The 21,507-nt window shown below is 45.4% G+C and overlaps 1 protein-coding gene across 6 annotated transcripts in view; it reads left to right on the top strand.

The window, feature by feature from the left end:
* MVB12B (multivesicular body subunit 12B) overlaps positions 1–21,507 on the top strand; it is a 68,934-nt gene that overhangs the window by 12,594 nt on the left and 34,833 nt on the right. For all 6 annotated transcript variants that reach the window (XM_050714591.1, XM_050714588.1, XM_050714590.1 and 3 more), the window contains 5 exons: positions 351–458; positions 3,897–3,993; positions 6,939–7,068; positions 7,348–7,467; positions 20,433–20,530. In XM_050714591.1, coding sequence (XP_050570548.1) covers positions 351–458; positions 3,897–3,993; positions 6,939–7,068; positions 7,348–7,467; positions 20,433–20,530 — 553 coding nt within the window. The remainder of the gene's footprint in view (positions 1–350; positions 459–3,896; positions 3,994–6,938; positions 7,069–7,347; positions 7,468–20,432; positions 20,531–21,507) is intronic.

Below are 21,507 nucleotides of genomic sequence, written 5' to 3'. Positions count from 1 at the left end.
CCCCTTACAGCTTGCAGTGTGCCCCTGCACGTGTGGTGGTAACGAATGCCTCGGTATGCTGACTTTTCCAAACTATTGTTTGGAGATTGCAGCCAAAGTTGCTGTTTCCTCATTAGAATAGCTTTTGTCAGAGCATCTTTAATCAATGGACTCCCAAGTGGCAGCATTTTTAGAACTTTTTTATACCTCCTTTTGGAAGTTCTTTGCACTGCACCTTGTGAAGAAACTAATGAGATGCTGTGAGAGTTCGGGCTGCTGTTAATTAGAAGAGGTCTGAAGAAGTAGTCCTGCACATATATTAACTTTATCTTGGCTCACGTCTCCTCTCTCCCTCTGTCTCTTCTTTCCAGGTTGCACAAACAGCAGATGGCTTGGATGCTGACCTCTGGAAAGATGGCTTATTTAAATCCAAGGTCACACGATACCTGTGCTTCACAAGATCATTTTCAAAAGAAAATGTAAGTCCATTTGCTGACTGTCTGCATGATTTGCATCTGTGCCTGGTATGTTCTTACCCATAAGATGATTCATTTTATTGAGCCAGTTATAATTCAAGCAGGCATTTAACTGTGTTTTGGTGACTAAGGAGGCAAACTGCAATGGCCAGATATTTGTGTTTTGTTTATGTTCTTCGTGGAGGGAAATCACTGGCGAAATCTGTAACAAAAACAGCAGAAGAGTGAACGTTTACATTTCAGCACCCCCCCTTACACTAGCAATGCATGCTGCGTGCTCCAAATCCTGTTGAATTTCTAGCTCTAATTACACAGAGAAGCAAATGCTGCAGATAATGTTGACAAAGGAAATGTTAGTTTCTGAATCCAGGGGTATCACACCTGTCTTCTTGCAGGATTACCTTTTCTTTCCTTATTTTTTGTGTTCATTCTTGAAAATTTGGCTACATTGTGCTTATACTACCCTATATTTGTGATCTTCTAATATGGCTATTAAACAACTGCCAGTGATCAGAAATGAGCTTATGTCTGCCCACGTCTCCTGTGGAAGGGAGGAGACCATGTGCAGTGAGAGCCTGACGCCTTCTGCTGTGTTCATTTAATTTTTCAGTCGAGGGTAGTGTGAAGACGACTTCTTTTCTGGAGGAGCTATTTAATTCTACAATGAATGCGCTCCATCTAGTGGGTAATTCTGCTTTTCTTGGTGTTCTGGATATTCACAGTGACACAATTGTCAAGGGTATGGAGATACCATTTTGTGTTTATACCAACAATGGGAGCAGAAAAGTAGCTGTGACTTTGGAGGCTGATCGCAGCTCTTGACAGGAAAAACAAGGGCCTGCGTATTTCCAGCATTTGCCCTTTATTCCATGCACTTTCTCCAGATAAAAATAAAGCTCCAGAGCTATGGGAAATACTGATTCCTCGGGTGGATGGACGGTAGCTGTGTTTTTTATCCTTTAGTACCTGCAGCAGCAGGAATAGTAGCACCAGAATAGGTAGGGAGGATACTAAACAGAAAGATTTGTGATCATTTGGGTATTAAGTTTGTCTGCGGCTACCTTAAATGCAAGGTTGTCAGAAATAATTATGGGATAGTAGCAACTACTGGCTACTGGAGACGGTGTAAATCCCCCCAGTCAGTGCCTGTTGGGCTTTGGCATGAATCATCTGCTCAGCATGGCATGGGAATATGTTCCTCATATTTATGAGGAGTGAATTAAAGGGGGGGGGGATCGAGAGGGGGGTCTCAGCTGTGCAGCAGACGCATGTGCGAGGAGCAGCGCAAGCTGCTGTGTCCCACGCAGGGGTTGTCTCGCAGCCCGTGCCAGGTGGGTGTTGCTGGGCTCCCGGGCAGCAGCCGCGGGCCGAGCTGTGGTGGGACCGCGCTCCTGCGGCTCGCCGCTGCCGAGCCCCGATGGGTGGCAGGGAGCTCCCTCTCTTCTCGGGCGCTGGATTTCCTGAGGTCTGTCAGCTCGCTCACACCCGTGAGTGGGTCCTCTCCTGAGGACACTCCTCTATCCAAACTCAGCAGAAGGTGCAGCTCACGCTGCTTAAGGCTTTTTCCAGAAGAGCAGGCCATTTGGACTGAAGAGCTTCGTTTAGAGTCCATATGAATTCTGAACTGATGCCTTGCCCTGTTAATCAAGGCTTGAAGAGCTAAAAACACAATTCAGAACGACAGCCTCCACGATTGTTTAGAGACCAGATTTTCTTTGCAGTTCTCATTAAAGGTTTTGTGTGTGCTTGGGGCCTCTCTGTGAGGCAGAGATGATCAGTAGGTGGTGCAGCCAGCCTGCCAGCCCCCAAGGAGCACACAGCTGACCAGCACTCCTGGTCCTCTGTCTGCAGGAAGGTTGGAAATGCAGGTTGTGTGGCCTGGGAGGAGGAGGGGGCAGATGAGCAGCTTTTTTTTCCTGGTGCAGAGCAGCACCTTTGTCCCAGAGCAGCCCAGCAGAGCTTTCCATCTCCTCGGTCTGCCCCAGCCATGCAGGGCTGCGATGGGCTGCACCCAACCTGAGGTCCCCACTTAGCAGAGCACTGGCTCACCTGGACCTTCGTGTGTTGCTGCTCTTTGGGCTGCAGGTTTTAATGCACGGGGGTGTTTGGTTTTATTTTTTTTTGGTTGTTTGTTTTTTACAGAGCAGTGGGAACTACTCGTCCTGAAGAACATGTTAGCAGAGTAAATGCAGCAGTTACCTGGTTTATAATGGAGACAGCCTGCAGTGTCCCTTTATCAGAACAATCATTCTCAACAGCTTAAAATATTTGACAAATTATAAGGATGTTTTTGGTATTTAAATGTCACGTCTAGGAGACCTGGAATGGTGCATCTCACAGATAGAGGGATGGAGGCAGCCAGGGGCTGTTCAGCCTCAGTTGCTTTGTGTGAGCTGGGGACACAAGCCATGCATGTGTGCTGGTGGTCAGGTCTGCAGGCCTGGGTGCAAGGAGCTGACTGTGAAATGCAAAACCTCAAAATCAACTCTGGTCTGATCTCCCCTTAGTTCAAAGGCTACAAATTCAAATATGTTTTAAGATAGCTCAGAATAATAACCAGAGAGTAGAGATATGCATGAAATAGTTTGTCTGCCAGACAAAAAATACCTATCAGGGAGGTACCTAGAAACAGGTAACAGTGAAACATTCTGGCAAGTGTGATGGCTTAGGATGAAATTTTAATTTTTCTGTGTTGCGTTTCTGTTTGTAAAGGCTGTGTATTATCTGAAGTGTAGGGCTTTTTCTTCAACACGTGAATGCAGATTACTGGGAGCAATTGCTTTAATGAGAACTGCAAAGAAAATCTGGTCTCTAAACAATCGTGGAGGCTGTCGTTCTGAATTGTGTTTTTAGCTCTTCAAGCCTTGATTAACAGGGCAAGGCATCAGTTCAGAATTCATATGGACTCTAAACGAAGCTCTTCAGTCCAAATGGCCTGCTCTTCTGAAGCACGCCTGAGCTTGGAGCTAGAACTGTGTCTGTTCAGTACTAATTAGCTAATGCATGTAATAACTCTGGCTGTGTCTGCAAGAATCATCTTCCCGTAATGCTTTCTGCCATTGCTGTCGCAGAAGTGTCGAGTTGCTCTTGCAGCGTGAGGAGTAACGTTACCTGTGTAGTGGGTGGGGTGGTGGAGGTGATACCCTGAGCCGCCGTGTTTTCAAAAAGGAAGAGTTGGGTTCCTCTTCCGAGGATCCAGAAGTACAGCTATGGATGAGATGGCTGAATCTGTGAATGCCAAAAGCTGGCTGGTATTTCATATTCAGTCACTGTGTAGTTTCTGTGGGAAGGACAGTTCCAGGTGTTGGCGTGGTACCTCCTCGCCTGCTTTTCAGTGGTCAGATACAATGACAAGGCATCTTGGGATTCAGAAGGGGATAAAAGCTGGGTTTGAACTGGATCACGTTGTAATAGTTGACTGTTTCTTTTCTCTCTTCAAAGAGTCATTTAGGCAACGTCTTGGTTGATATGAAGCTCATTGACATAAAGGACACTTTACCTGTGGGCTTCATCCCCATCCAGGAGACCGTTGATACACGTAAGTTGGTGTCGGTTCCTGCAGTGCCGTGTCTTGGTGGTGCTGCCGGGTGGTGCAGGGCTGTGTCCCGGGCAGCGGGATGCCCCGAGTGCTGCTCTGGGGGGCATCTTTAGGGGTAGCTCTTCCCGTGCTCTCCAGGCTTGTTAATACTGCTGCCTGGCTGCCACCAGCTTGCCCGCTCAAGCAGGAAGGAATAGTTTATTCTCCTTTTTTGCAAGGGCGAACTGGGCCTCACGGGAACAGAGCTGCTGTGATGGGGGATGTGCACAGACAGGTACGAAAAGCAAAGTGGGTGCACATGGGGCTGTGCTCACGCACACATGACTTCTCACCACCTGTTGCAAACAAACAAAAGCCCAGGTCTTGGCAGGTGATGCTGAGGATATGTGTTTGAGCTTGCTGAGAGAAGCTACAAGTGTGGCATCCAGGGGAAATACTGTCCTCATTTCTGCAAGGCAGAAATGGCCTTCCTGCAGCATTTAAGCAAACTGCTCGTGAACAGGGTCTTCTGATCCCCTGAGACTTGTGGCAGCAGCAGCTGGAGCCATGTCTGGTCACAACAGCCCAGCCTGCAGCAGGCATCAAGTGCTCTTGGCTCGTGGTGCAAAGCAGCCTGGGGCCAGCCCCGTGGGAGCTGTCTGGGAGGGCTGTGGAGCACCGGGTGCTGGTGCTGAGGGCACGGTTACCACACAGGAGCGTAGGCTGGCTGGTACCAGTTCTTGCCAGTAAAGAAATCCAGGCTGGTTATGAACAGAAAGGAGGTATATGGACCTGCTTTGCAGGGGGTAATTCATCCAGATCTGCAGCAGGTGAGGATCATTTTTCAGTCACTACTGACCTGGTTCTGATTTGAACCTGTAACCTAGAAGCAAAAGGCTCTGCAGCCTGTTGCTGAGCCCACGGGTCGTCCCCTTTTCCTGGAGAATTCCTTAGCACGTGTGACATGGGAGATCCGCACCCGTGGGAGAACTGGACAGTTGTCAGCTGTTGGTGTAGCTTTTGTAGAAGTCTGGGTAGAGAGGTGAGAAGGGACTTTGTAATTAATTCAAAATGCATTGAATTGCAACCCATACAATCTTTAAAGCGGTGGCACTGTCTGTATTAATGAAGTGGTGCATATCCCTGTCTCCATTAGCATGACCGAACACATTTCGATTGTCTGTATATAATATGTTTACTTAAAATTAACTGTGGTTAAGCATGAGTAATTAATGGATCCAGCTCTTAAACCAAGTTTGCTACAGACTGCAGACTCTATCCAAGCGTGAAAGAGACCAAAGACAAAAGCAAATAGTGTACTCAGCTTTATACATATTGTGAAAGTCGAGTAAGAGGCACTAATTTTGTTTAAAGCCAATTTTTTTGGCTATACATGTTTCTATGTTCTTCTCTAATGATGCATGACTTGTAATAAATACATTAAATATAGCATTCTTTAGTGGTTCTCGACAAAATTTTCAAATGCGGAAGCCTTAAACCCTGGACTCCTTAAATCTGTTTTAGGTATGTCAAAAGCTCTAGTTTACCAAAGCAGAAGGATTAGAGTTCAGGGATGTAGGTAGTTAATATCTCTAAAAAGCATCACTGTTAATCCGAAGTTGCATGCACAGATGCTGTATTGTGACACACCTCACACTGCCTGTACATTTGTTGGTGCTGGTCTGACAGCAGGCTTCAAAGGCCAGGATGAATTGCTTTCTCCAAGGTAAAGATTACGAAACAGCAGGAGCCTACAGAGACAGGACTGCTTACCATCTGTTCAAGTGAGGGCGTATTTTTAAACTGGAGAATACTTACTCATATTAAACTGGAGGGTTTTTATTCTTCTCCAAGTGCTTGTTTATACCTGTTGGTTGCTTTCAGACTTTCATTCAGTGTCTGCACTTTTGATTTTTCACTTTATCAGTAAAAGCTTCTGTTGTGTCTTTCAGTTGTCTGCATTCACAAATGGAACCCTCACCCCACTCACGTTGAGAGTCCCACAGATTTTTAGGGGGAGGTGGAGCAAATCTGTATCTGTGTGCCAGTACCACATTATTCTGCAACTGACCCATAACTGAACATAGTTTGTACCTGCATGCAGACAGATAGTAGGCTTATCCATGAACTCATTATACGGATAAGTCTTAACTGTGGGCTCTAGTTTTTTACAATGAGTAACATGGAAACAAATGAAATTTCTCTGTGATGCACAGCAAGAAAGGACCATGCAGGAGATTCACCTGCCCTTTGAACACGGGTCAGCATAGCCCAGTTACCCCGTTGGGGATCCTAGCAATTCTGCTTTTAAAACCTGTTTTTAACCCTGCAAAGACACCAGGGCAGATGTAGTGGGAGTATCGCTTCAGTGCTTGCTGATGGAGTCAGAAGAGGCTGTTAGCACTTAGTAAAAGTCACCTCTTCAAATCTCCCTGTTAGCCGCTCTGTGTGACAGTGTTTTTCTGCCTGCTTTGGCTGTTTGGAAGCACTTCTCAGAACAAACTGTCCACTTGTGTCAGCAGCTTCCAGGTATGTTCCTAGAGGCAGAGCTTGTAGAAGAAATACTTGGGTATCCAGGCCAGTGAGTCAAATGCTGCTTTGGAAAGAGGAAGTGAATATGAGAAGTACATGGAAGTGGGAAAATCACCTGCCACTTCTGTTCTGTAGTGCAGTGTGCTGTGGCATACATGATGTCTTGTCTTCCCTACAAAGGGAAGTAGGGAGTACTGGTTTATCACAGTGCCTAATAACAATTCCTGCACAGTGTACAGAGAGCTCATAGAAAACTTCTTCAGTCGTTGAATGGCACCGCACTGTCTGGTTTTCTGACATATATGTTCTTTGGCTCTGCTTCCTGCTGTAATTATCTGCCAAATATCTGGAGAGACAATAAATAATATTTATACCCTTGTCTTGCATAAAAAAACAACTTCTGTTGTTGTTTTTGTTTTGTTTTGTTTTTACAGAAGAAGTAGCTTTCAGAAAGAAGAGGCTGTGCATTAAATTCATCCCTCGAGATTCTACAGAGGCAGCAATCTGTGATATCCGAATCCTGAGTAGATCTAAGCAAGCCCCTCCTCAGTACACATTCATAGGGTAAGTACCCCTCACTCTAGAAGCTGCTTCCATATTTGTAATTGTGCCAAGTATCTTCTTTTCCTGTAATTGGTAAGTAGTTGTTTATAAGAGACAAAGCTCGTTGTTGAAAATATTTACATAAATACAAATGTTACTGAGTTTGATATGGGAAGTAACTAACCCTTTTTTCCACTATTTCTTGCTATCCAAGGTGTTTGTGAAATTTATCTGTTCGCTAATTGTGTATGTGTGCAGCATGTGCTTATAGCGTTAATGTCTTTTGTGTCAACTACACAGGGAGTTGAACAACATGGGCATTTGGTACCGGATGGGCAGAGTTCCCCGCAACCATGAGTCTTCACAACCTGCTACTCCTGCCCAAGTACCGTCTTCAACACCAGCTCCTAACCTGCCGAGGTGAGTTTTCTGCTTTCCAGCATCTTCTGCTTGATGCAGCGTGGCATATTGTTGCAAAGCACCTGCATGGTGGAGTCAAGACTAAAGGCACACCTTAGTTCAAATGATTATGTAGTCTGATTTGATAGTGAGGGAATGAGTCATTCTTTCAAGTGTTTGCCTAATTGGAAGTTCTGTGATTGTCATTGCATAAAGCCATATGATTAAAGAAGTCAGAAGGAAGAAAAAAAAAAAGCCTCCATAGGAGTGGAAACAGCCAGAAAGCTATACCTTTTCTTTGTTTTGTACTGTGTAAAATTTTTGTAGCTTCCCAGTACACGTGGGTTACCCTGGAGAACGGGTGAGAGCCATAGTAGCCAAGCTGGTTTCCCGCTCCTTGACCAAAGAAAGGGAGAACTGTTCATAGAGTCCCTAGTGCAGAGGAAGACGAGTTTTGCTCGTTCTCCAAAATCAGTCCACTTATGGTTTGAAGTGCTGCCCCCTTTTTTTTTTTCTTAGACCACTATGCTCTAGTCTTGCAGCTGACATTGAGTATGCAGAGCAGACTGCTCATTGTACCGTGAGTGTCAGGAGTAGGTCATAAGTTGCATGCTGGCAAAGGGTAGGCAAGGTAAGGGAAAGAGATGTCATGATTATTAGAGAGCAGATCTTCATTTGCTGTCTGCAAGAAATTCCTGCTTGGGCATGTTTCCAAAATAAAGAGAAAAATTATCATAGCAAGAGAATATCGATGGCAGTCCTTAATCACTAAGTGTGGAAGGGTCACTTTATGGCCAAGCAGGGAAGGCTGTAGAACAGCTTCAGAGCTATTGGGAACAGGGCCAAAATTAGAGCTCAGAGCATCAGCGACAGTCTGAAAAGAAGTGTTTACAAGGCTTATATATTTTATAACCTCTTGTTGTACAGTTTATGGTTTACAATGGCTGCAGGGAAATTGGATCAGTTTTGTTTTACTTGCCAAATAAAGCAAATGTCAAAATAGTCAATATAAAATGTATTCTAATTTGGCTGAGTTAAAACAGCCAGCATGCAGTGGAATAATTGAATGTTACATTAATGCCTCCTAGTAAAAACCACCTGTCTGTAGCCAGCTCCACTCTCGTGCCCGGTGCATGATTTACAGGTAACTTTTACACCACCCGCCTGATCTTTCAAAGCATCTTTCATGTCTGTTTTTTACTCTGATTATTTATTATCCAATATATTTTTTAAGAAATAGAAATATATATAAAGGTGCATCCTGCAAATATTTCATTATTACGGGAAAGACATGCTACTTGAAAAGCCTTTTCTAATACTCTATCAGCAATGTGATGTTACTCAAGTTTAATGTTTGTGGAAGATTGTAGTCACAAGTAACCTCTTATTTTTACATCACCATAGAGATAGGAGAATACAATGGTAGCCAGTTTGCCATTTTATTCTGTGTGGATATATTTTGACAGGAACTGCAGTGAGTAGCTCTGCTACTGCGAGTGCTAGGACAAAACTGGTGAGCAGTGCAGAACAGAGCTCTGTGGAGATCCAGCTGTTAGGTTGGTCAGGTATTTAAGCTATTCAGTTGCTGGCTAGCATTATAAGCAGTTTTAAATTAAGATGGTGTGCTTGGGTGCTTCGGGATAATTGTTAACACTGGATATAAACTAAAGAAGTAAACCATACCAGTGAGCTGCACAGCAAACCTTTCTGCAGGGAAGAACTTCTTGCTGTGAGAGGTCTTTATTTCTGTGTCAGCCATGTTCCCTCCTCTGACCCGTGGTACAAGTTCCTGATGGCAATGGATGGCGGCACATCAGAGTTTTGTTGTGTGTCAGAAGTTTGACCTCCCCAGCTCGCTGTGCGTCAGCAGTGCTGCTTCCTCTACTGTGTCGTGGGGTTATGGCTCGCAATCAGAACTGCACAAGGGGAAGCTTTGTTTGATATTCTTGCTGGACTGCATATGTTATTTTCTAGCCATTTCTTCTCCTTGGTGTTTAATACTACAGGCATCTGGCTTAATGGTCTCTAACTGCAGCCGTCACGCATCCCAGTGAGAACTGCACGCTGTACTGTGGAACACAACCGTGCCGTTGTGCAGGGCATCAAGCTGCTTTACTGTTTTTTCTCTCCAAATTTTGCAACGGCTTCTTGGCACTGATGGCAGCCTGGAGAAATGCATTTTTAGTTTCCCATGCTAGAAGGCTGCTGCTAAAGAACTGCTTCTGTTGACTTGAGTCACCAGTGAGAATTTAGAGTAACTTCCCTCAGTGTGTCTGCGTTTGAGGCATGCGCTCTCCAGTAAAAATTGATGCTAGTGCTACGTTGTGACATCACTTTGGGGAGCAAGTAGGTAAGCCTCCCCCAAAAGAAGAGGTGCTGATAACAGGTAATTCATTTGTTCTTCTGCGTACTTTTGTTTCATCCAGCCTATCACTGACTGCCAGTGCACGTGTTGGGGACTTGGAAGAACATGTTGCAAGCATTAGAGCGGTGTTTTAGGGCTTAGCTCCTCACTGGCTCAAGCTCTGTCTGGGAATAAGCCAGAGGAGGGTTTTAATGACATGTTCTCCTCTTCATCACAAGTCCACTTTGAGCCTTTTATGAGCAAGTCCTTCGCTTCTGCAAATGCATGTGGCACCAACCCCAAGCCTCTTTGCTCTGCAGATGCCTACGCGATGGCTCCTGTTGCAGTTGCAGCGCTGTGAGCCCATGTGGCTTTTTTGGTGTGTGAGTACAGTTCACATCCCTTCCCGTGGTGCTGCAGGAGCCTCTACAGCCGTCATTCAAACGGTCCTCTCACAATTTGTCAGCTGCAAGCAAGATGTCAGTCAGTGCTGCTGAAGTATGTTTTACAGTGACAGACATAATTGCACTTAACTTTTTGCATGGATGTTATCAATCTGTGACAGATACTTTGGGAAATTGAGCACTCTGATTGCAGATGATGTGTCACAGGCGTTTAATCTTCCTCTCGGAGAGACCAGGATTTCAGTCACAACTTTTACTTGTTGATGTCAGGTTTTGAAAATGTAGATTCGCGCTGACCCTGGGAACCGTTCAGTCATTTAGTTTGCGGGGCTGTCATCTGAAAGGTTAATGGCTTACTAGGGAGAGAGAAGGAAGATCACGCTGCAATTGGCTTGTGTTCACGCCATGTGTTACCGTGGCTGGGCTGACGGCACTTGGTCCTCCTGCTGTTTGAAGATCCGACCGCTTCCACCGGCCTTCCTGGGATGCCCGTGACACATCTCACCCTGTTCTAATGGAAAATCCGAGTGGCGGTGAGGGCAGGCAGCCCGGCGTGCTGGAAGCTCAGGGTGTCCCCGTGCGGCCCGGGGCCCTGTGGGCCAGAGCCACCACAGTGCCTGTGGAGACGAGCGGCGGCCGAGCTGGCACGTGGTCGGCTCCGGCCGAAGAGCAGGAAGGCTGTGGCAGGGTCAGGGCGCTGGGCAGCTCATGGGGCAGCCGGTGGCGGAAGTCCCGTGGCAGCGAGGTGCTGAGCTGCTGGTGCTGGATGGGGTCCAGCTGGACAAGGCTCCAGTGCTCCTGCCCCGTCCCTGCCTCTTCTGGGGTGCCCAGGGCTTTTGCACAGAGAGGGGCTGGGCGCTGGGCCCCAGCGTATGCCTGCTGTGCCTGCAATTCCTGCCTATCTGCACAGTTAACGAGCCACAGGAACAGCTCATTTGTGCTGCAGCTCCCACCCCTTGCAGCTGGCAGCCGTCCCTCCTTGCGTGCCCTCGCGGTGCTGCAAGCAGCCGGTCCCTGCTGCAGGGTGCTCGGCTCTGGGCAGCACTGATCTGGCAGGAGCGCTGACCTGGGACTGTGCTGCTCCCCTTGTGATCAGGAGGTAACTACCCAGCATAACCCTCTGAAATAAGAGCAGGATGTGTAAATATTCCTACCGTTCTCCCATGTACCTTTTAAATAGTTACCTACTTTGCCTAAGAACAGGGAAATGATTTGCTCCTGTTCCTTTGCTCCCAGCGGAGTTTAACGTTAAGGAATGTAAGGATTTCCTTTCTAGGCAGAGAAGTCTGATTTTCAGATTGACTTGTTTGAACTTTGTCGTGTGAGCTTGGAAAGTGATCAGTGTGTGGCTTTCTGCTGGAGGCCGATGATGTGCAATAGGTGGCAGCTAATAAAGCAGCACCAGCAAACCCGCGTGTTGGAGACCTACGCTCAGTGTGACGATAAGCCAGTCCTGCTCTATACGGTGGGTTAACTGAAGGCAAGTGGGAAGCCTTTTACCTTCCCTGTTTTTTAAGCAGCAACGATAGTATTTAGAAATAACTCTTAACTTCTTCTTTAAGATGTTTCGAAGAGATTTCATGGAGAGTCTGTAGAGCAGAAGGTTCTGAGGTTTCACTTTCCTCCTCTGGTGAGGAGCAAAGCCAAGACTTCGTGAAGTTGTCATGGACCAGAGACAGACACTACTGGTAGCCTGATGGCTAGGATGCTTTAGCAGAGTGGTTGGGTTTCCATTAAAGTCCCTCATCTGAATGAAAGACTATCAAATAAGTAGTATGTTGGGGTGGATCTTTTTGGTTTGACTGGAAACCACTCTGAGAAACCTGCCAGTGAAAGCTCTGACAGCTTGATCCTTTCTACAAAGTACTTTGTTCTTGATGGAGATTCATTTTCCAATATGTTTCATCGAAAGAGCTCTAAAGTAAAACTAATTCACAACTAATAAAATAGATTCTTTGACTATTCTTTGCGCCGGGAAGGCTTAGGTTGGAAATTCTGAGAAATTTCTTCTCAGAACGAGCAGTCAGGCACTGGAACGGGCTGCCCGGGGAGGCGGTGGCGTCACCGTCCTTAAGGAGAGGTTGGACGTGGTGCTGAGGGACATGGTTTAGTGGGTGACATTTGGTGGTAGGGGTTGGACCAGATGATCCTTGGAGGTCTTTTCCAACCTTAATGATTCTATGGCTTGAATGCTCAGATTACTTGTGTCATGAAATAGAGCAAAATATTCTTAATTTTTATATGATTTATCCTACAAGAGGCCAAGGATTGCACAAGGGCTGAGAATGGAACAAGGGCTTCACAGTAGCTATGGATAAGAACCAATGAGACTGAAACGCTAAGCCGAACTTTGGAAAAAGTGTTTTCCGTAGATCCATTGCAGTTCCTACAGTAAGAAGCAACATTTCAGGCTGAAATGTATGTGATGTGTGTATACTGTGCAAGTCTGAACCTGATGGTTTGTTTGAGTGGGTAAGGAGTGCTGGCATACATTTATGCAGAGTCTGTTTCACATAAGGAATTTGTTATGAAACTACACTGACCATATGGCTTGCATCCAACTCAGCTGGATGAAGACGTGCAAAAATTGGTCATAGTCCAGTATGTTTTAGTGGCAGAAAACGATGATTAGGAAAAAATGTTTAAACAATATGAGTGGTTTCCAGGCACAAGAATTCCTTGCATCAGTTGAGAAAGAGGGACATTAACTGTGGTTAGGAAAAGCTTGATTTAGCTGAATTTGAGGATGCATTGAAAAATTTTGGGGAGTGCTCTGACTGAAGAGGCTTCAATATCCTTAGAATCATGAATCATTTTTCTTTACAGAGTCCTGTTCCTGGTATAGTAATAGTCCTCAAGGCATGCTTCTTTAGGGTGTAGTGTAGGGTCGTTATATCCGAGCCAAAGGTATTCATTCAAAGAAGCTGTGTGCTTAGTTGTTAAATAAGCCCTGTGGGGGAATTGAGCATTTTTTCCCTAAAACATCTATGTTGTCTGCTATTTAATATGATCTCTGCCACTGTTGATTTGTAATCTGTGCTTTCACCCTGAAGTGTATGTGGTTGTGTTCAGATATTTCCGTCTTTAAATCAATCACTTTCACCATTTTCCAAAACACTTCTCGAGTTTATTGCTTTTAGTAAAGTGTTTGGACTGTCATTATTTATTACTGGCAAAGCGCTGACAACGTGCTCTTCCCAAATGAGTCTTTATGTGGAATATTTGTTTAGCAGGTTCTGTAGGGAGGTGCTGGGGCTGTGCCACAGCACCCCGGAGCTGCGGGCCCTGCCGTGGTGGCGCCAGCCTCAGGCGGGCTGGCGGCACGGTGCAGGCAACGGCGCTCGGGTCGGAGACGCTTCTCCATCGGGCGTGTGATCTTGGGCTTCGTTCTGATTAATTTGATGGAATTTAAAAACCTAGCCCAGGAAACCTGCACTGTGTGTAATTTATCTTTCTGGAGTATTTCTGCTGTTTGGCAATTTTTCCCTACTGCTTCATTATCTGAAAACTCCTGACTCCAGAGAGCAGCTAGTGAAGGATGTGGAAAGCTGCACTCATCCCACCGCAGCCTCCAGAGACACTGCGCTGTTCATCTCAGACAACCACTTCATAAGCACTTCATGCTTACAGTATGAGGTCTTAGTTCTTTGATGCAGTCCTCTGCCTATAACAATTTAATGGGCTACAGCTCAGACTTTCAAGCAGTGTAAATTAAACTTGTTGGGCTTTTTCTATTGTTTGGCAGCTGTTCCATCCTAGTTACTTAAATTCTCTGTTCTAAATTAATCCCTGTACAGAGGGAGCCGCAGGAGCTTCGTTCTGCATTAAGCCTTACATTTTGGGTTGCTGGTCTGCAGTAGATCATGCTCCCCTGTTAGCATCATCGGGTCTCGTTCCGTTCAGCTGGTGAGTGCTTTCGTTCTGACAAGGTAGCATAACATCATTTTCCCTTGAAACATCATTTTCAAGGCGTGGTCATTTCGGGAAGGGGATGTGCAGCGGCACACTCTGCATGATGCATTGGGTAAGGATGCTGCAGACAGGCCTTTTTCCCTTTTTACTGCTGGGAAAATGAAGTGCTTAAATCTAAAAGTGGAAAGAATCACTTGCTCCCTTTTTCATTCTCTCATGTGTTTGGTCTTTTATAAAATCTGAGTCTGGCACCATAAGCACTCATTGATTTTTTGGGAAACAGGATATTTTAGTAGTTTGGAATGAGATGAAATGCTTGCAAAGCCCATATGTTGCTTGTTTTAGGCAAAGGGTCAGTAAGGTTTTAGAAAGTATTTAAATATTTGGTTTACACGATTAGAATAGATTGTCTGGAATGAAGTCCATTACCCGAGGTGATTCTTGCCTTGCAGTTTCGTTTTTCACTGCAGTTCTTTTGGGTATGAGGTAGGTGTTCTGGCATAGCAATGCCTGAGCACAGTAAAAGTTAAGAACTGTGAATAAATACTGTAGATGGGATTCTGGACACTGCTGGAGCCATAGATATCTGCTGTGCCATTTTCTGTAAACTACAGTTTGGAAAATACATTCTGGTAAAGTGAGTGGTCATGGAGAGGTCCTCTGATTTCTGTCAGCGAAATGCTAGCAGCTCATTTCTTAGAAACGGGCTTTTTCCTCTGCCCTTAAGGCAAAGCTTTCAAGTCAGGTTATGTTTCTTGAAAAGTACAGCCTGACATTAACTTCTTGTAGGTGTGTTTTTAGCTTTCTGCAGCTTAGAATGTGTTTAATCATTCTAGCCTCAGTTTTTCGTGAGGCATATGATCTTTGCATAATCCATTGATTATGGAAGATAAGATTCTTTTTATTCCAGGATATTCCTGTGAGACTTTACAGTATCTGTGGCACTGTTCTTCATTTAGAATAAATTGCAGTCATGGCGGTGGTACATCAAAGAACAGAGCAGATCCAGTTCTATAGCATGCAATATGCTTTCTAACATATTTGACAATGTGGGGCAGCTTTTAAGGTTTTGACTGATTTCTCTACAATGTTTGTCTAATCCAGTTGGAAACCAAAAACTTACTATTGTTCTTCTGCTGTGCATTGCTGATATTTTTATATGAATTATGAAGCATCCTTTGATATCTGGCGTTTCCCCTTATGATCTTTTGTTACTTTTTATGAGTACTTGCTCCCTGACTTCAAAAGCAGTTCATCACCTTCATGCAGACAGTTATTAATAACTTATTTGGAACTGTTGGGCATTCCTGAACCTGTTTTATGCAAGTTTCTCTCTAGAAACAGTCAAAAAGTGACCATAATGTGTGCAGACCTCAAACCTCTTTTGCTAGTATCTGAAGGATCTCTCTCTCATGTCCTTCTTCTGTTGCTGCTGTATGTAGATGCATTCTGTAGATTTAACGAATAAGAGAAAAACTAAAATTAAATGAGTAATTAAATCTAACCTGTCCTGAATTATGGTAATGTGGCTGTTTCATCCTAAATTGTCTGGAAATTTACAATATGTTGGGGAAAAATATTTTTTGTAATGTTCTCTCTCTTTAACCCATGCTGAAACAACGGGTTTTTTACCTCAGCTTTGGTGAGAACAGGCCTGAAGTCCTGCCGTGAGCCTCACCGGGGCAGGCTTCCCTCCTCCCTGAGGGACAGACGGCACCAAACCCGCCTTGTCGCTTGAATTCAGTGGGGAGGAAAAAACGTTCGTTTTTGACAATTCAGAAGGAACATAATTGGCATTGGGATAGTTAATGCGAGTTGCCATTCCTTAACATTAGAGATTCCACTAAAGAACTAATAATTACTGTTAATATCTTTCAGTAGAAACTTTCAGAGTAGACGAGCACTGGTTGAAGCAGTATTTAACGGCATGCTGCTGGCATGATAAGAATGCAAATAAGCGTTATTAGCCTAATGATTTTGCTGTCGCCATGGCTGTGCGGCAGTAGTGTTGTGAATATGTCATGCAGTACCCGTGAATTTGGAAAGTGTGTCAAAACACAACTTCAATTAGTTTGCTCTAATTATGGCCCTAGAGAGTTCATAACTATATCACTCCTCATTAAAAGAGATTTTCGTATATGGATTAATACAGCACGTAAGGATCCGAGGCAGGGCGGAAGGAGGGTGTCCGCGGAGCGGCGCGCGGCTCCGGGGCAGTCCCAGGGCCGGCCCGGGGGGCTCCCCCTGTGCTGGCCGGCCGCTGGGTCGGGGTCCGTGCCCCTTGGAGCAGGGCTTTGTCCCTCAGCACGCAGACCTGGTCAATGATTCTGGACATGTTCTTCAGTTAATTTAAAAAACAAAAACAGAAAACCAAACCAACAAAAAACAACAGCAGCAAAAAAACCAAACCGCCACCCCAGAAACAACACTTGGTGGCAAGATTTGCTTTCCGGCCTGGAAGAGTTGCTCTGAGAAAGGTCAAAGAGCATGGGTAGTCAGCAGCCTGTGGGATGCCAGACGTGCAGGTACCTTTTGCAGTGTATTTGTTACATCCTTTAAATATTGTCTTTTTGTATTGTGTGAGCGCGTTCTTCCTTTGCAGAACGGGGAAAAGATTCTTGTGCCCGCAGGTGAGCAGTTGGTGAGGGGTTAAAGTAGTAATTGTTTAAATCTTTCAGGCTTTCCTCCCAGTTCTGTGATAATTTGATGAAGAACTTCACCCTAATTAAATATTCAAATTAGGAATAAGTGTCAATATGGCTTCCCATTGCCTGGAATGATGATTAATTGTATTCAAAACTCTAGTGGCCGCTGTAATCTAAACCAAACCGTTGTTCTTGATTATTTCTGCAACACATTTACCATGTTTTTGTTTTAAAATTTAAACTAGTAATTGATTTGCCATATGCCACAGAGCTGCACATACTTTCACGATATGTGTTTAGGAACTTGGGGACTTCGTAATTGGGATTTTCTTGCTTTTCAATGGCAGCCTCTCTTTCTTTTTTGTCTTCTACAGTGTAAAATGATTTGGCTTTCACAACGCATAAGGAAAATGCATTATGCAATCAACTGACTAGGTATAAGTTATATTGATCCTGGCTAAAGTTTGCATTAATTTAAAATAAATTAGACTTTGTTTCCCATATTTCCCTACCATGTCACACTCTTAAAAGAGAAAGGGGGAGGGGAAGAACTGATCTCGTTCTAGCAGTCGTTACCCTCTGTCTTGTGGTCTTACAGCTAAATGTTCTCCTTGGAGAGACCTAGCTCTGCACAATGCAGCCTGGTAGAAAGGATGAAATACCTGTTTGTCCTGCCTCGGAGAACAGAAGGTGGCAAAAGAAGTGGAGACGTAGAAACAACGGCATTTTATGTTGCTTTCAAGCACCTTCATAACAGTGCTCAGGACGCTCGGTGCTGGAAGGTGACCTGCCGTAGGTGGGATGGGCGCTTGTGGCACGGAGAGCCCTGTGAGAGCAGCTGCAGAGCTGCCTGTCCACCACCACCAGGCATCAAAGCACGCACCTACCTGTGGTGCTTGTACTTTTCCCCAGCTTGAGGGAGTATTTTGGTATGTATTTTCATGTTGATACATCTGGAATGAAAAGCAAATAGGATATTATGTCGAGTTAAGAAGCGAGGTCCGGATATGTGAACTTCTGCTGCCATGTTTGTGTGTGTATGGTCAGAGTCCGTCAGACTGTGAGTGATTCATTTTTAATTACGCGCGTGGAATGCATGCACCACTTTAACATATGGTGTTTGTGCAACCTGGTGCTGCCGTGAGCTGCCATGCAGACTTGGTAGTGCCTGGGGACTTGGTTTGGGATGTCTTTTGCAAAGTAAGATTTCAGAGCTTTGTCGGAAGGCTGTGGTGTTTGTTCGTGGAACTGACAGCACTGTAATTTTGCTTACACAATGCCTCTGTGAACTTCCTGTGGAGCTGTCCTTTCCAGTCCTGCAGGTCGATGCGATCTGCATGACCGGCTTCAGCAGCATGCGGTGGTCTCTCTGGGCTTGGTGGTGGCTTGCTGAAAAGAACTGTACATATGGAAAAGATTTAGCCTCTTACAGCAGAAGCTGGGATAAACTTTTAAAGTACTCTGCTCAGAAATGGGCCTTTTTAAATAGACCTGCTTTGTTTACTTCCAAAGCATTTCCTGCTGTTTTGTTTAGGTATGAAGAAAACAGTCTGCAGTACAAGTAAGAGAAATTCAAAAATCTTTGTTAGCTGTTTTGATGCCTCAAAGTATTTTTGGATACTGCTAAAAACAAATGAAATGTGTGTAATGCCTACAGGCAGCGGTCTCCTGTTTTAAAGTGTGTTCATGACAAACCTGCCTGTGCTGGCCAAGAGAGTCTCATATGGATTGTGTTTTTAAACAGAAAACTGTTAGCCAAATTTGAAAATATTTTCACACCATCTTTTTTTTTTGTTGTTGTTAGAAATAGCTCCAGGAAGCACAAGCAAATTCAAACTGATGTTTGCTTTTTCTTATTTTGTCCATGCTGTTCACTATCAGCTGCATCAAGATCCAAAAATATGTAGCTCTTCACAAAATGTGTCCTGTTTTTAAAGGCAGATAATTTCCAGATGATCTGCTTGATAGATAAAACCTGCTAGCTAAGAAAATGGATCTGGTACTATGCTAGAGAATACAGAGGGCTCTTTGTTGCCCATCACAAATACCGTAGCTGCAAAAAAGGCTGCCTTGTTTTCTGGCAAAAGGGCATGCCAAGCACCTCGCCATATTCGGGTAGCTTTGCCTTTTGTGAAATGGTAGCTGTTGCCTTTGTTTTCATGGTAGAGTAAGTCCCTCTGTGGAGAGGGAGCATCTTCATTATGTATGGCAATGGGGTCCAGAAGATTAACGATAACGTTTTACAGGAATTCAAGTAGACTTGAGATCAGTTTTAGAAAAAATACAAATTTGAATTAGAAGGGGGAAGCTGGGATCTCTCATCAAAGCCTAAGAATCTGTGGGCTGCCAGTAACAACGTGAGCAAGAAGCCTTTCCTTGGGGGGAGCTCCGCACGGCTGCCCTGCCCGTGGGGGGGCACAGCGTGCCGCTGGGGGCAGAGCTGTGTTCTCTGCCCCGTGGGGTGCGTTGGGCAGCAGAAAAATGTGTCGCGTCCTTCCAAATCCGAGTGCTCAGGTGTCTGGGCAGTTCTGCTGGGTTGCGTCCTGCCAGCGCAATGAGTTTTGGTGAGCAGTGTGGGGCTGGTGTTCACTGCTTGTGCCGTGTCCCGAGGGTGGCTGGGTCCCATCCTCCTCAGGACTGGGGGGGCTGGTGCCAAGGCTCCAGGCTCCAGCAGCGTGGGGTGCGACCACCTTTCTGGCCCCAAGAGCCGGGCTTGCTGTCGCCTCCATCTCTCCAATACCGCGTTGTTTCTGGGAAGGTTGTCTGTCTCTTCTTCAAGCCTCTGTCCAGGCTCACTGTGCGCTGCTTTTTCCTTTTAATGACCTCTGAGCCACTGAAAATAGTTTCACCTTCACTTCTGTGAGTTCCTGTTTTTTTCCTATTTATAGCTAGCACAAGGAGGATTTAACAAAAGATGTAAAAAATGTCTCTGCTGCGGGAAAGGCTGTGCAGAGAGCTGTTGGTAGGCAGGGCACACTTGCTGCTCCACTTAGGGAGAGGCAAGGGGTGACGTTTGGCTTTCCTCTCCTCTGTGGCCAGTGGAGGAAAGCTCAATTTGTGCATCCTCCTCTGCATCAGAGAGCAGGGTAGCGTGCAGCATGCCTTGGTTAAGTCTGGAGCAGACCACAGCTGTTGAGATTTTAAAGGTTTTATTTATGAATGTACTTAGTTTTTGATACAGATCAATCCAAAGCACTCACTAATAGCGTCCTCTGCCTTGAAGGAACCACAGCCAAGTCCCACCGGGTGCACTTAAGGTGCCTTTTGCTCGCAGGGGGAGACTTGTGCTCGCCAGCCACCATGTGGGTGTTTCGAGGCTGTGTCCTGCTCTGGAGCTCACCTTGCAGGCAGATGCTGCTGCTCTGTAGTATTTTCATTGTTGGCTCAGTTTGATGTTCAGTGGGGTGGAGGGGGCTTGCGCCAGGGTAGAGGCCCTGTCCTGCTCACAGCTGGACTGAGAAGCAGATGCAAGCAGCTCAACGGCACTGAGCTGTGATGGTGGAATCGCCACCTCTGTCTCCTCACTGTTATTTGGGATCCACTCCATCTCTTAGAAACGTTAAAACTGATGTTTGCAGCTTAACCTGAGCACGACTGTAAGGCAAGAATGAGCTGATAATAGTAGTAGTGTATTTTGGTCTGTAGAAACATCATCTTGATTTCCCCGTTTCTCTTCTCCAGGCACATCTCGCTAACTCTTCCTGCTAGCTTTCGAGGCAAAAGTCACAGCACTCGCCTGGACTTGGAGCACCAGCACTCAAATTTGTATGCTATATCAGGTAAGCTGGCGCACACAATGGTTTCTCTGCACCTCTAATCAGAAGTGTAACCAGGTAAAGCAGCCCTGTTTGCATAAATAGCCAGATGTGTGGTATCTGTGAAATATGCTTCAAGCTTTTCTGTCAGTGCCATTTAATTGTCAAGAGCACGAGGGGCGCAGAGGGACTCCAGAAAATGCACAGGCACGAGTATTACTGGCAGCAAACATTACTCCTCACAGGGGAGACTGCAGACCTCAGGGAGGGATGCTGCTGCCCATGGGGGCTCTAGATGAGAGATCTGGTGGAAAGCAACACTGGCACAAACTGCTCCTCATCTTTTTCGTGATCTTCACAGGTGGGTTGTAAAAGATGACACCTCTGCACATTTAACAGGAGGCTTCATCTAGCACTGCAAGGATGAGTTATCATACATGCAATTCTTTGCTACGCTCAACATACCCTAACATTGCTGTTTTTAACAGCTAGATTTGAAATTTGATGTTAGGATGTGGGGGATTCTACTTTACTTTTAGAAACGAGGTGCTTGAATGTGCACACCCGTTCTCTCTAGCTGTGACTTTCTCTATGTTAGCCAGTCCTGGCCAGCATGCAAATGCTGGAACTAATGTGTTTCCAGATGCCAGTGTGGGGAGGAAAAAAAAAAAAAATAAAGCTGCTAGTGAATATTTTTTCTATTTTTAATTTTCACTTAGTCTGTAGGGAAGATGTATGTTTAATAGAGTGGTGAGGCTCAAGCCCATGCCTGTGCCCCTGTGGGTACAGGTGCTCTGTTACTGTGCTTCAGGGCCACGTGGTGGGTTCATTTTGGAACTGGGGACCCTGCTGAGCTGTCCCTGACAGCTCTGTTCTTCTGTGGAGGTCTTGCTTTTGAGTGCTTGATTTCTTGGAAGATGAGTGTGCTGAAAAGGAACACAGCGTGTTTCTCAGGGCCCAGGATGAACACATGCCTGGGAGCGAGAGGCAGGGATGCTTTA

The sequence above is a fragment of the Cygnus atratus genome, chromosome 19 (genome assembly GCF_013377495.2).
Source record: "Cygnus atratus isolate AKBS03 ecotype Queensland, Australia chromosome 19, CAtr_DNAZoo_HiC_assembly, whole genome shotgun sequence".
NCBI classification, from domain to species: domain Eukaryota; kingdom Metazoa; phylum Chordata; class Aves; order Anseriformes; family Anatidae; genus Cygnus; species Cygnus atratus.
This window is presented reverse-complemented; position numbering and strand designations above follow the sequence as displayed.